Source organism: Delphinapterus leucas, chromosome 20 (genome assembly GCF_059928025.1).
Source record: "Delphinapterus leucas isolate spDelLeu-1000000601 "Yukka" chromosome 20, BTC_Dleu_Yukka2, whole genome shotgun sequence".
Classification (NCBI taxonomy): Eukaryota; Metazoa; Chordata; class Mammalia; order Artiodactyla; family Monodontidae; genus Delphinapterus; species Delphinapterus leucas.
In genome coordinates, this window is record NC_143148.1 from 43439655 (window position 1) to 43453934 (window position 14280).

General features: G+C 42.1%; 1 protein-coding gene across 2 annotated transcripts in view; it reads left to right on the plus strand.

The window, feature by feature from the left end:
- Nucleotides 1–4838, plus strand: part of UTP4 (UTP4 small subunit processome component) — a 32522-nt gene extending 27684 nt beyond the window's left edge. For both annotated transcript variants that reach the window (XM_022583343.3, XM_089902407.1), the window contains exons 15-17: nucleotides 1978–2163; nucleotides 3650–3760; nucleotides 4641–4838. In XM_022583343.3, coding sequence (XP_022439051.1) covers nucleotides 1978–2163; nucleotides 3650–3760; nucleotides 4641–4757 — 414 coding nt within the window. In that variant the 3' untranslated portion in view covers nucleotides 4758–4838. The remainder of the gene's footprint in view (nucleotides 1–1977; nucleotides 2164–3649; nucleotides 3761–4640) is intronic.
- The last annotated feature ends 9442 nt before the right edge of the window (nucleotides 4839–14280 follow it).

A 14280-nucleotide genomic window follows, 5' to 3' on the forward strand; every position in this document is an offset into this window, starting at 1 on the left:
GAGAACAATGAAATATCAGAAAGGGAATGTAAACCAACTATCCCCTTTAAAATCGCATCAAAAAAATAAAGTACTTAGGAATATGACTCACCAAGGCTTATATGCTGAGAACTATAAGACATTAATAAAGGAAATTGCAGATGATTCAAAGAAATGGAAAGCTATCCCCTGCTCTTGGATTGGGAGAATTAATATTGTTAAAATGGCCATACTACCCAAAGCAATCTATAGATTTAATGCGATCCCTATCAAATTACCTGTGACATTTTTCACAGAACTAGAACAAATAATCCTAAAATTTATATGTAATCATAAAAGACCCAGAATTGGGGCTTCCCTGGTGGTGCAGTGGTTGAGAATCCGCCTGCCAGTGCAGGGGACATGGGTTTGATCCCTGGTCTGGGAAGATCCCACATGGCGCAGAGCAACTAAGCCCGTGCACCATAACTACTGAGCCCGCGTGCCACAACTACTGAAGCCCACTCGTCTAGAGCCCATGCTCCACAATGAGAAGCCCCCGCAATGAGAAGCCCGCGCACTGCAACAAAGAGTAGCCCCCGCTTGCCACAACTAGAGAAAGCCCATGTGCAACAGTGAAGACCCAACACAGCCAACAATAAATAAAATAAATAAATTTATTTTTAAAAAATAAATAAAAATTAAAAAAATAAAAGACCCAGAATTGCCAAAGCAAGCCTGAGGAAAAAGAACAAAGCAGGAGGCATAACCCTCCCAGACTTCAGACAATACTACAAAGCTACAGTAATCAAAACAGCATGGTATTGGCACAAAAACAGACATGTGGATCAATGGAACAGACTAGAGAGCCCAGAAATAAACCTATACACCTATGATCGGTTAATCTTCAACAAAGGAGGCAAGAATATACAATGGGCAAAATTAGTTCTTTGTCTACCACTTTTCCATACCAAGTTGTAAGGAGAATATAATTGTAAGAAGATCTTTAAAATATCTGAGCTATAGAACATATTATGTATGAACTGGTCAATACTTATATATCCTCATCTGTAAAATGGGCTTGATAATACCTTCCTCACCGAGCTATTGGAAAGATTAAATGTGATCCAAGAAGCGCATTTAAATAGACCACTAGGCAGATGATGCTTGCTACTTTGATTAGCAGTTTTTACACTCACACATGCACACACATACACGTTATATCCAGAAAATGAAATCTCTCATTTAAGTTCTTCTGTCATTAAAACTAGCGGGAAATTTTTTGGTACCTGTTTAATTAACAGAGATTGAGTTAATAATACACAGTGCGGCTAGGGAAACAGCACTTCATATATTGCATAAATTAGTATACTGCTTTAGAGGACATTTTGAAGATATCTAAAAAAAACTTAAATCCACATAATCTTTGATTCAGAAGTTCCAATTCTAGAAGTTCTTCCCATAGGTATATGCTTTTAGTTGTGCAAAAAGACATTGATTCAGAGCTAATCATTATAACTTTATGTGTAGTAGCCAAAGATTGCAAATACCTAAATGCTCATTAAGCAGACTAGGTAAATAAATCCTAGTACGTCCAAGAAGTGAGTAGATTATTACATGTTCTTCAAAAGGGGCATGAGTGATGTGTGTATACATTGATATGGGTCAGTCTCCATGGTATAATGCTAATGAAAAATGCAACATACGGAATAGTGTGTACTGTATGCATAAAATATCTCTGAAAAGATATAAACAAGAAACAGGCTGCTTTTGTCTTGGGGAAAAGAGATATTACGATTGCAGGTGGTTTTCCACTATAAACCTTTCTGTGCTGTTTGAATTGTTTATTGTTGTATAACTTACCTTAAAATTTTTTTATTTAAAAAAAAGTAGTGAAAATGCATATTGCTGAATATGATACAGCCAAGGTTTGTATAGATATTTTCTGGTTCAGGCTGACCCTTCTTTGATCTTTCTGGGTACCTGCCTGCACTTGCTCTGTGTCATATCCTTCCTCAGGTATTTGAGTACAGCATTCCAGACAAACAGTATACACAATGGAGCCGGACCATCCAGAAGCAGGGGTTTCATCATCTTTGGCTCCAAAGGGATACTCCCATCACACATATCAGTTTTCATCCCAAGAGACCAATGCACATCCTTCTGCATGATGCGTACATGTTCTGCATCATCGACAAGTCGTTGGTGAGTTCTTCACCACTACCACCTGTGCTGTCCCTGGTTCTATTTACTTAGGAATCTTTCCATTCTAAAAGCAAAAGAGGACAATAAATTAGAGGAAGGAGAATCAGAATAAAGGTTGCTAGTACATTCTTTGGAGGAGAGGAGCTTTTGTTTTGCAGATTTCCTCATTTTCCTACCCAGTCTCATGAGGCTCCCAGGGAAGGGGCAGCCCCTTGTGTATTGATTTTTGCTGATTTGACTATTTCTCTGCTTTGTCTCTCAGCACATAAACTTAAATAGAAAAGAGATTAGGTCCGTATTCGGAAAGTGACCATAATCAGGGAATACCATTGGTTTGGCTAAATCACTTCCACCTTTGTACCCTGGGATGACTGACATGATTTCATTAAAGGAGATACAGGCTGGGGTTTTGACCACTTGTGCCCCTTGGCTGAATATACTGAAACACTATCTGCAGGCTTGAGGGGTTGGTCTTAGTGTTTTGAAAAATGACCAGTTAGGAAAATTCCATTCTTCACGGCTGTGATTTAGGTGGGATGTGAGCATTCTTTTCCGTTATAGAGTCCAGCCTCTGCCAGCTGCAGTTTTGATTCACCCCAAATTTCGTGTTTTTTTCTGGACAGGCACTTCCTTTCCTAGGAGCAGTGTGAGCTATGGCCATGCCTATAATGCACTTTGGGCTTAGATTACAGCCAATACAGTGTTTTGGTGTATCTGTGAAGGTGGGCGTAGGAGGAACACAGGGAAAGCAGCAGATGGCTCTAAAGGAGGTGTGCATGGTGATGTGTCACTGGAACTCATCTCGTGGGCCCTGTGTCCTCTGGGTGTGGGAAGCAGAGCTGGCTGACAAGTGCCTTCTGTGAGATGAGTGATAAAGGAAGGGCCCCTCCCATTCATTTGCCTCTTTATAACTCAGCCTAGATCAGCCCATATTTTTCCCCAGGCATTGGTGATAAGTCCATCACTTCCTCATGCAGGGCAGAGCTATTTCCCAAGGAAGTCAGAGATAAAATTAAAATATCACTTGCTTGGCTAGAGGCCGTCTCTCGAGGTGTCAGTGACATCTGTGGGGGTGGTTTGTGTTGCAGTTTTGCCTGCGGAGAATTTCAGCCACTTGGCCTGTCTATGACCTGGTTGGGGGAGAGTCTAGAAAGCAGAGCCTTCATGGGCTGAGCTCCTGCACATGCCAGTTTGTTTGTATCTCACAAAGTGTTACTGACGAGACTGGCCAGAAGCCCCGGCTGGGCCCTTCAATCCTGCTGGCGTAGAGTACCAAGCTCTCTTTGCCACATACCCCCACAGTAGAGTACAGTAGAGCTGCAGGAGTGGCTCCAGCTTTCTTCCTGAAGTAAGAAGAGTCAGGGAGGTAGTAAGTGTATAACATGACAGAAGATTGTGTTCCCCCAAAAAATCACTATTGTCCTTTGGTCTGTAGAGACCCAATAAAAAAAATAATGATTTAAACAACACATTTTTGTCTTTTTAGCCTCTTCCAAATGACAAAACCTTACTCTACAATCCACTGCCTCCCACAAATGAATCAGATATCATCAGGAGGCGCACAGCTCATGCCTTTAAAATTTCTAAGAAATATAAGGTAATACATTTTCCGTTACGTTCTGGGTGGTTGGTTCCTTGTGATATTATCAAAATGTAATAAGTCCCACAATGGACAAGAGTGCCTTCATTTTACATGCAGAGAACCTGGTTTTGGGAAACCAGTGACCTTTCTGAGACTGTCTGTCCCTTAGGTTTGTAGTTCATTGTTCTCGCCTCAGTAGATTAGAGGCAGGCACATCATCCTTCACCAAAATGAAATACATGGGTAGTGAGAAATGATGGTGCAGCTCAGTCGGGGTCTTTGTGTTAAAGCTGGCTTTTAAATTTGACTTCCAGTGGAGAATGTTCCACAAGATAAATTTCGAGCAAATGGAAGTCATTGAATTTATTAGATGTTCCTTTCTGGGCTCGGCTTTTCACTGTACTAGAACAGATATCCATTGAGCTTATGGTACTACAGCTGTTTGTGCCAACTCACAAGTTCCATATTCATGCTTCTCAGATCAGAGTTCCTTGGGCACCCTGGAATGTTTTCTGGGGGGTCTGCAGAATTTTTTTAAGTGGGGGGGGTGTTGTAAATTATTCAAGTATGATTAACTTCTTGATGTATTTGTAACTCGCCATTTGTCAAGAATTTAGGTTCCAGAGCCCTCTGTTAACATTGATTCCTAAGAAATTTGAGAATCACAGATTTTCCATACAGAGAAACATGAAAAATCTTGCTGAAATCTTAAATGATGGAATTCAGTTATAAAAGCTCCCAACTTTTCCAGTCTTTTAAGTCCTATGGCAGGAAGGATTGTCAGAGATTTACACCCCTCCAGCTTGAACGAGGCTAACATTTTAGCCCTAGTTAGTCGATTCAGGACTAGCCCCAGAACCTAACTCCTGGTGGAATCATTACCATCTCTCTACAGCCTCTACTCTTCATGGATCTTTTGGATGAAAGAACACTAGTGGCGGTAGAACGGCCTCTGGATGACATCATCGCTCAGCTGCCACCACCCATCAAAAAGAAGAAATTTGGGACCTAAAACAGGGCACTGTCTGTGTCCTTTCTTGAACTGTCTAACCTGTTTTCACAAATCATGATAATAAAACAAAGTTATTCTTTAGGACTAGTCATTATGAATGTTATTTTTTAAAATGCTGGACAGGAATTTCCCTTCATTGACTGAAACCGAACAGAAACTCCAAGGTATTGTAGTTGAGATAGTGTTCCAATTAGCTACAAAGTCATCCAACTTGTTTAGGTCCTGTTTGTTCTTTAGACCACACTCTCAGGGGAAAAAAGCAATAGTTACCTCCTATCCCCTAACACATGCTTGAGGCTTCAGAGAGCTGATGACCTTCATTGTCTGCCAGCCTCCAGCCTGCAGCTAGTGCAAAGGAATGGGGACTTGCCTCAAGTTGCCTTTGAGGACAGGGAAACTACGCTTGCTTATTCAAGATAGCCTAACTACTGACAGCGACAATCAGCCTTATGTTTCAAGAAAGAATATTAACTGTAGTGCTCCATCTGAAAAGTAGATGCCCTTGGCCTTTGGTAGAGCTATTAATTTTATTTGAAAGGAAAAATCAGGTTTTGGGATATCAGCCCCAGTAACCATCTTTTTATGTTCTATGCCAGTTCTAAAGGTTAAGGAAATATTGGGCATTTTCTCATGGAGTGGGAGTGGAGGTGGGGACCAGATAGCCTGCTATATATTTCACCATTTCTGTTCTCTTCTGCTTGCTTTGACATTGTTATTCCTGTGGGTGTTATCAACTGACTAGTTTTAATGTGATCTTTTAAATTAGAAAGTGAAGAACTAAGTTAACCTGAACTAAGCAGATAGATTTCTTTCCCATCTCAGTGGATGTATTCTGTTGCATGCCTGTGGAAACCCAGTATGTGCAGTTTTTTGTTTGTTTCGAGGGTGAAGGGCTGTAGAATAGACAGAAATATGAGGGCTCTGATGACATCATGGGTAAATCGCTGATGAAAAACATTTTTGCTGAGATGAACCCCACCCTCCAGTTTGGAAAGGGAAAAAAAATGTGAGAATTTAAAGTAGGTGTGTAGGAGGAGAATTAACAGAGGTGATAAGAGAGAGAAACAGAGCCCAATAATTTATAATATAAAGGACAGCCTATTTCAGGTTTGCTAAGAGAGACAGCAAGGTTTATAATGGTTGCTACTTCTCTACCCCACCTGTTTATGTTTTTTACAGTGATAAGAGTAATTTAAACAAATAGCTGCAACTTTTTAGGTCATTTGTGTCAAATACCTTTCCTCTTGCTTGAATAAATTTTCTTAGTGAGACATATTCTCCCAGTCTGCATTAGACTGCACTATTACAAATAGTAACAGTCTATTACAAATAGACTAGACTGGAAGATCCTGCCCTTTCTAAGAAATGTTTTAGGTCTTCTTTTGTGTGATGGAAACCAAAGTTCAAGTCACTGATCTACAGTGAATATGACCAGAGGGAGGCTAGGATGCCTTAAATATTAACTCACTTGCTTTTCCCTGACTGTAGAGCTATAAATTCAGAGACTCTTTATTAACTGGAATCTAGTTTAAGACTTGATTTACGTAACTTTAAACATATTCTGAAACCTTGTGGATTGTGTTGGGTGTAATTCTGACGGAGAGGGCTCACAGATCATCTGAGTGAAGAAGTAAAACTGTCTGAAAGTAGAAAGCATTCCTTTGCAACATTTCCAGCCAGTGATTTGGACTTCCATAAATGGTATGGGAAGTAAAAGCTTTGGGCCTTAAAATTCTTCCTAAGTAGAGAACTTTGAATACAAATGAAATAGAAACTGATTGGGGCAAGTTAGAGAAACTGGGGGAAGGGAAGGCAAAGTAGTATAAGTAAGAGGACACTTCGGTGCATGTGTTTTAGGATGATTTTACTTTAGGGATTTGTGTAACCTAGGCGCGTTATGTTTCTTTTTCAGGCATTTTGCAGACTGCTGCTCATACTCGAGTTTTACAGAAAAATTTTGATCTGAGACCAACTTGAGAAAGGTCATTTTTGCTAACCTGACTCAAATGCTTTAAAAATTCACTTTTCTCATATAGTAGCTAGTAATTGGATCTTTGAATGGATAATGCAACCTTTACCAGGGACATTACAGCAAATTAGACTGAGAGAAACTAAAATCTTGGAATATTGGAAGAAAGTTAGAGATCGTCTAGTTTGGAGGGTTTTAAAGCTTTTTTTTTTTTAAGCATTGAAACTTTCTTCAAATGGAACTTTGTTCTGAACGGAAACATATGATGCAGATAAAAGAGGAGCTGTTCAGGTTGTTAGGGGTGGGAGTGGGGGAGGAAGGCACAAAGGTTTCTGAAAGAAAACTGTGTGGCCCTTGGCCTCATTTTTTTTTTTTTTACCCCCTCCCCCCACCCGGCCTCATTTTTATACTCATGGAAATGGAGACCAAGAGGAGAAGAAAGGGATATTTCCCATTGTCACACAATGGTTCATTAGAAAGCCCAGGTGGCATTCTTACAATTATTCCCCCACGGTCTCTTGGCTGTAGGGACCCAGTAAATATGATTAGCAGGCATGGTATGCAAAAGATTTTCCATTCCACAGGCTGCAGAGATGATGTTTAAGTATTTCTTGCTCTGGATGAGCACCTGATTTAACTCTAAGGGTGAGTTCTGTGGGCGGTCTTATGTGTAAACCATATAGAGTGTTGTAATGAACAACCTAGTGTGTTATCTGCTAGTGCTCACATGGGGGTATTTCTCTAAGGTTAATTCCTGGGAGTGGAATTGCTAACTCATACTGTGTTCATTTTCTTTCACTTTTAGTTGTCCTTTGGAGTTGGCTGTATGTCCATCAGCAGGGTTTGAAAGCACTCATTTCCTTATACTTTGCCATTGTAGTGATAGTCTTTAGTTTTAGCCCATCTAATGGGTGAAAAATTATATTTTACTTTGCATTTCCCTGTTTACTAATGAGATTGCTCACTTTTTTACGTGTTTTGGCTATTTGGCTAATTGTGTAAATTACATATGCATGACCTCTTCTTTTTCTCCTAATGTGTTATCTTTTTCTTTCATATCTCAAGGCATTTTATGATGTAGATCAGTACTGTCCAATAAATTCTCTATGGTGGTGGAAATGTTCTGTATCTGTGCTGTACAATAGACACTTGTGGCTCTTGAGCACTTGAAATGTGGCTAGTGTGACAAAGGAACTGAATTTTAAATTTTATTTTTTTTAATTAATTTAGCTTTGGCTGTGTTGGGTCTTTGTTGCTGCACGTGGGCTTTCTCTAGTTGTGGCGAGTGGGGGCAGCTTTTTGTTGCGGTGCACGGGCTTCTCATTGCAGTGGCTTCTCTTGTTGTGGAGCACGGGCTCTAGGCGCACGGGCTGCAGTAGTTGTGGCTCGCGGGCTCTAGAGTGCAGGCCCAGTAGTTGTGGTGCACGGGTTTAGTTGCTTCGCGGCATGTGGGATGTTCCCGGACCAGGGCTCGAACCCGTGTCCCCTACACTGGCAGGCGGATTCTTAACTACTTCGCCACTAGGGAAGCCCTAAATTTTATTTAATTTTAATCTGGGAATTCCCTGGTGGTCCAGTGGTTAGGACTCTGTGTTCACACTGCCAAGGGCCCGGTTTCAATCCCTGGTTGGGGAACTGAAATCCCATAAGCTGTGTGGCACAGCCAAAAAAAAAAATTTTTTTTAAATTTTAATTTAAATAGTCATGTGTGGCTAGTGGATTTCTTAGTGGACAGCACAGATCTAGATTTTTTAAAAAATATTTATTTATTTATTTGATTGTGCCAGGTTTTATTTGCGGCTCCCCGGCTCGTTAGTTGCAGCTCACCAGCTCCTTAGTCGTGGCATGTGAACTCTTAGTTGTGGCATGCATGTGGGATCTAGTTCTGTGACCAGGGATCGAACTTGGGCCCCCTGCATTGGAAGATTGTAATCTTATCCACTAAGATTGGGTGGATTGGGTACCAGGGAAGTACCCAAATCTAGATATTGAGGCTTAGCTTTGTGTCAGTCCTTTGTTTTTAGAACTTAATACTCACTTAACATACATTTATTGAGTGCCTGCTAAGATGATCTCAGCCCTCAAGAACTTCACAGTCTAGTCGGGGAGAGAAACAAGCTGATCAACATTAGAGATGAGCACAGAGAAGGGCACCTAACCGGTGGGTTGAAGGTAGGAGATAGTCCTTGAGAATTGGGTAGTAATTAGCAAGGTGGAAAGGAGAAGAAAAGAGGCCTTCCTGCAGCATTCTCAGTGCAAAGGTCTGAAGCGAGAGCATAGCCTCTCCAAGGGTTCACCAGTAGTTCCATACGTCTGAAACATAGCACAGATCCGAAGTGGAGGAAAATGAGGCTGAAGGGCAGGCCGTAGTACTGGGTGCACCTGGGAGGGTGACTAAGAATCAAGGGAGGTTCCTAGGAAAGGTAAGTGTAGAGTGGTTTCCACAGAGGAAAGCTAACTAGATTAGATAAATAGATTTAGATAAAGAGCCCTTAAGTCAATGTATAGTGAGAAGGCCAGGTAGGAGTGGGCCTTGAAGACTGTAGTTAAGAATTATCACTCAGTAGAAGATATAGTTATGAACCACTCAGATTCAAAGGAATGGCCCAGTAAAAATGCCCATTTGTGTAAGTAAGGGACAGAAGAGACTGGAAGTTAGAGAGGCAAAAAACAGGCTGTTGTGTAGGTTCTTGACTTGGCGGTTTGTGTTAGTTTGCTAGGGCTGCCATAACAGTATCACAGACTGGGTAGCTTAAACAACAGAAGTTCATTTTCTCACAATTCTGGAGGCTAGAAGTCTGAGATCAAGGCATTAGCAGGGTCAGTTTCTTCTAAGGCCCCCTTCCTTGGCTTGTAGATGGCCCTTTTCTCCCTGAGTCTTCACATGGTCTTCCCTATGTGTGTGTCTGTGTCCTAAGCTCTGCGCCAACAGTTATATTGGATTAGGGCCCACCCTAATGACCTCATTTTAATTTAATTACCTCTTTAAAGACCCTATCAAAACACAGTCACATTCTGAGGTACTGTGGGTCTGGACTTCAACCTGTATATTTTGAGGGGACACAATTCAGCCCATAATAGAGTCTGGAAGGGCTTCAGGAGCTTTGTGAGCCCCCAAGTTTGAATGCTGAGTTTTACACAAATGTGCATTTGTCTGAGGTGGGTCCATAGCAGGCAGCTGATTCCCAAAGGGCGTCCGTGATCCCTCCCCAGTTGGCTGTTTGCATTAACTTAGGAGGAAGTTAAAGATGTGACACGAAGGCCTGGAAATGCCACAGGCATCAATAAACACAATCTGGGTGTTCAATGGTATATGAAGACAGAGTTTACACTGACTAGAAGACTACAAGTGTTATTGTGAGGCACTGGAAATTCTGTTAGAACTGGTATGGGAGGAAAGTGGATTTTTATTTTTGGACCTTATTTGAATTTCATGGGAAATTATGTAATTTCCATGACTGTCAATAAAAAACACCAGTGATTTTCCATAACTAAGTGAATTCAATGAAACTAACCTTCTTCTTGTTATATCCTTGTTAATATTTTCCTAAAAAGAAAGTCACAGAGCAACAAAACTGTCACCAGCTGCTTCTCATTAGGAATGTGGTTAGCAGATGTGGGTTTTCATAGTTATAAGGCACTGAGATAGTTAATCCATTTTTGTGGGTTTCAGATGGATAGTGATTTATCTTGGCAGGATGAATTTTAAAATGCGGTTGCATCAGCTAAAGGATATATGCACCTTTTCCTCTTTCACTTCATGTTAGTGCTGGAGAGAAAAATACGTTTTAGGATATTTCTCCTGGAAGGCAAAGTAGTACTGTCCAAAGGGACAATTGATCTCACTGTCCTCTCATGGGGGAAGAGAATGCATGGGTACTTTTTCAGAGTTGGATGTTGGATTGGTTATCTTACAAGTTTATTTCTCCCTTTGGCCTCTTCTTTAGTAGTAACTGAGCAGCTCTTTTGTTCCTCTGGCATCTGGCCACCTTTGTGGTATGACCTTCAGGCTTGCTAAGGGCTGCAATTTTGCCTGGGGCCCTCTTTCCTTATGAAATTACACAACACTCAAACCTTGGAAGCAGCCCCAGATCCACTAATTCTTTCCTTTGAGGGACTTTTGGCAATATGTACTCCCTTTCAGCCAAAGTGTAGCTTTACACAAGATCTGTTTGTCACCGAAATTAATTTGGCCATTTGCCCTTTAAGCCTGCAGTCAAATAGTATTATGGCAGACTCCTTTATGATAAAGTATAGACTCTCAGCTAGAGAGTTTCAACCAAAGGTTTTACTGTTGCTGCTGCTAAAGGTCAACAGGTAATAATATAACAGCAGTGGTACTTTTTATGGAACTCTTACAGTGCATCAGGTACAGTGTTGCTAAGCACTTTGCAGACATCACCCCAGTCAACCCTTACAACCACACTGCGAGGTAGAAGGTGTCTGAAGTTTTCTGAAGAAGAGACTGAGGCCCATGACCTCAGGCCCTTGACCATTGTCATATAACTAGTAAGTGGCCAAACTACAATTTGAACCTTGTGCTTTTAATTACCATGCTATATTGTATGTCTACTATAAGTGAGAAGAAAAAAAAAGACCACTGGCTTTTGAGAGAGTATAGAATCAGAGCCTGAGTAATAGAATTGTAGGAAATCATGGAACTGAGAGAGCTAATCCAACCCCCTCATTTTGAAGTAGCAATGATGCTTGCCTTGTCCTGAGAAAACAACAGCTTGAGCAGAGAATACCTACTGATAGGTGACAGGAATGGAAGGTGATTGGGAATTACCTCAGCCATTCCCTTTTTTAGAGGTAGATAAAGTAACACGCCTGTTCAAAGAATTATCTAAGCTTGTCTCGCCATCCCTAAGAAACCGTGGGAACAGATGTGTACCCTTTTTATTTCAGATTTCATTATCCACAGTAAGTAGATTTCCACTGACTACTTGAGATTTCCTAGATGGTAATTTTCACTCTGCAAGGAACCAGTAACCTTCAGAGGGATTATTTGAAATGACTACAGCGCAGGAGGCACTGAATTTCAATCAGTCACATGTTTAATGAGTTCCTTCTCTGCAAGGCAGTATTTTTGGAAGAGTGGGGAACAAAAAGAAGTCAATGGGTGGTTCCTGCCCTCCTGTATTTTATAATCTACTTGGACGAACAAGCGAGGCGTAGAATAAAATTGTTCAAAGAAAAAAATCCCAGCAAATTGGGCAGCCAGGGACAACTGGGATGACATCTTGCTCGGTGGGAAAGTGGTTGAAAGGGGCAGGAAGTGTTTGGAAGGATGGACTCTGGCACGTATGTGCAAGGCATCATTGGGAGACACTGACTGGATGAATCTGGCCAATCTGTAGTGATGAAAGAGAATGTGGAAAATTAGGTTCTGATGCAAGACCTTGTCAGAACAGCTCAATAGTTTGGAAAACTTTTATGGATATATTTGAAAATAATTTTTAAAGTAAATACCCCCAAGTAATCCCAATATCAATCTCTATTACCTTTTCTCTTCCCGGGATTAAATTACTACCTTATGTAAGTGTCCTATTTATTTGGAAGATCGCTGACTTCCTTCAATTCTACTGACCAAAAGGTCTTGACACTTTTGGAAAGAATTTCCAGCACTTCCCTTTTGCTAATAAAGGTGTCCTCAAGTGCCCAACCTCTGGGCTATTACGTATGTAAAAGTTTCAAAATTGTGCTCATACTCTAAGGAGTCAGCTGCCAGGTGCTCTCTAATAAGCAGAAATTTCACGTAACTCAGGCATCTGGGGGTTCGCGCCTCAGCTGGAGCAAAGCCAGAAATGTCTGTGACTGCAGGTGCACTTCAGCACATTGAGACCTGAGGGAACAGCGATCTGGCCTAACTGCAATTGATTTAGGAGAGGGCTGGAGGGTTGAGCTTCTGCTGACACTTGCAGCTTGGAAAATTCTGCTCCGCTAATTGCAAAGAGGATTCTGCTGTAATGATTTTTTTGGGTAAGATACTTTTCTCATTTTGAATTCTTTCTTCATTTGGGCTCTGGTGATTTCCAGTCTCTATTTTTATTGTTTTAACTCCTGGTATAGGAGGCTCTTTGAAAGTTTCTGCCCACACATGAATGTGCATTCAGAGTGGTGCATGGACGTGGCTTACAAGCTTCAACATGTACTTCATGAGCAAGCAGGTATATAGCCCCTTTTACAGGAACTGGTACTTGCTACCTCTGCTGGCACCCCCCCCACACACACACAAATGAAAATATGGGGATTTTGCTTTTCTTTCCAAAAAAAAGAAGGAAAGAGGGCTCATTGACTTCAGGTTTTTGAAATCTCTCTCAGCAGCGTGATTTCTGGACCCTCATCTTTGAGGTCTGGGGTATGTTTTTTTGTTTGTTTGTTTTTAAAAGCCCTGGACCAGGAGGATGGGAGACGTGAGTTGTCTCTGTTTCTCCACTGTGGGCTTCCAGCCAGAGTCTTTGTCTTTCTGGGCCTCAGTTTCCTCAGCTCTTCAAGCCCATGAAACTGGCAGAACCAGGTGGATTGTATCACCCATGTCTTTGTGTAAAAGCTGCTGCAGGCCCTGCAGTGTGCAGTTTCTGGGGAGGCTCATATGCACTTGCTCCAACATAAGGCCAAGGCCTCCAGGGTGAGAAAGTCAGATCTACAAATTCAAGTCCAAACACTCCAATATTTGGTTATATGAGGCTTTTTACACTCATATTCTGCCATCTCCAGTGACCCTGTACTCTGTTCACATTGGAATTCTGGCATCTTCCTAAGTAACTCATTTGACAAATATCTTTGAGGCCTACCTATTGTGGCTGCAGGGCTAAAGAAGATATGGTCTCCTCTGGCATTACTGGCAAGTAAACGGGATTACAAAGCAGAGTGACAAATGCTTGGATTCAGGCCTCTGGACCTATTGCCTAGGTGGACTACTGAGCTTCCACTGTCACCTCTGTGAAGCTGTCCCCAGGCCCAACTAAATGTTTCTTCTACTCTGCTCTCAGGGTGTTTTCTACATGTCACTTAACCACATAATATCACATCAGGTTGGTTGGTTCTCCATTTTCCTCCCCCAGCAGACCGCCAGCTCTGAGCTGTGGCACGTTTTATCCAGCTCCTCTCCAGGCCTCAAAGGGAGCACACTGCGGAGCATCCTGTAAATACCTAACGAACCAGTCAGTGCAAGTGAACATGCAACTCGGTCTTGCAGGATTGCAAAGTGCCTCTCGAAGCTGATTTTGCTTTCCGTGCCCAGGCAGCTCTGGTGAATTGCACGGTAGAGGTCAGGAGTTGGGGGTGGGGAGATCGGAGGCGTACGAGGAAGAAGGTGAGTCCAAGCCCCACTTCGCTAGAGCTGCCCACGTCCGGTAAACTGTAACCCACTGGACTGCGGTCAACTCCTTAACCTCCCGGAAGCGGCTCAGCCGGCATCTCCCCGCCCCTCCGGAAGGTGGGCGTGGCCCCTAATGAATAATGAATCGCCGCGGTGGCGGCGGCGGGGGGGTGGTGGCGGGGGGGGGGTGGTGGCGGCGGGCCCGCCCCCTCGGGCGGGAAGGGGGAAGC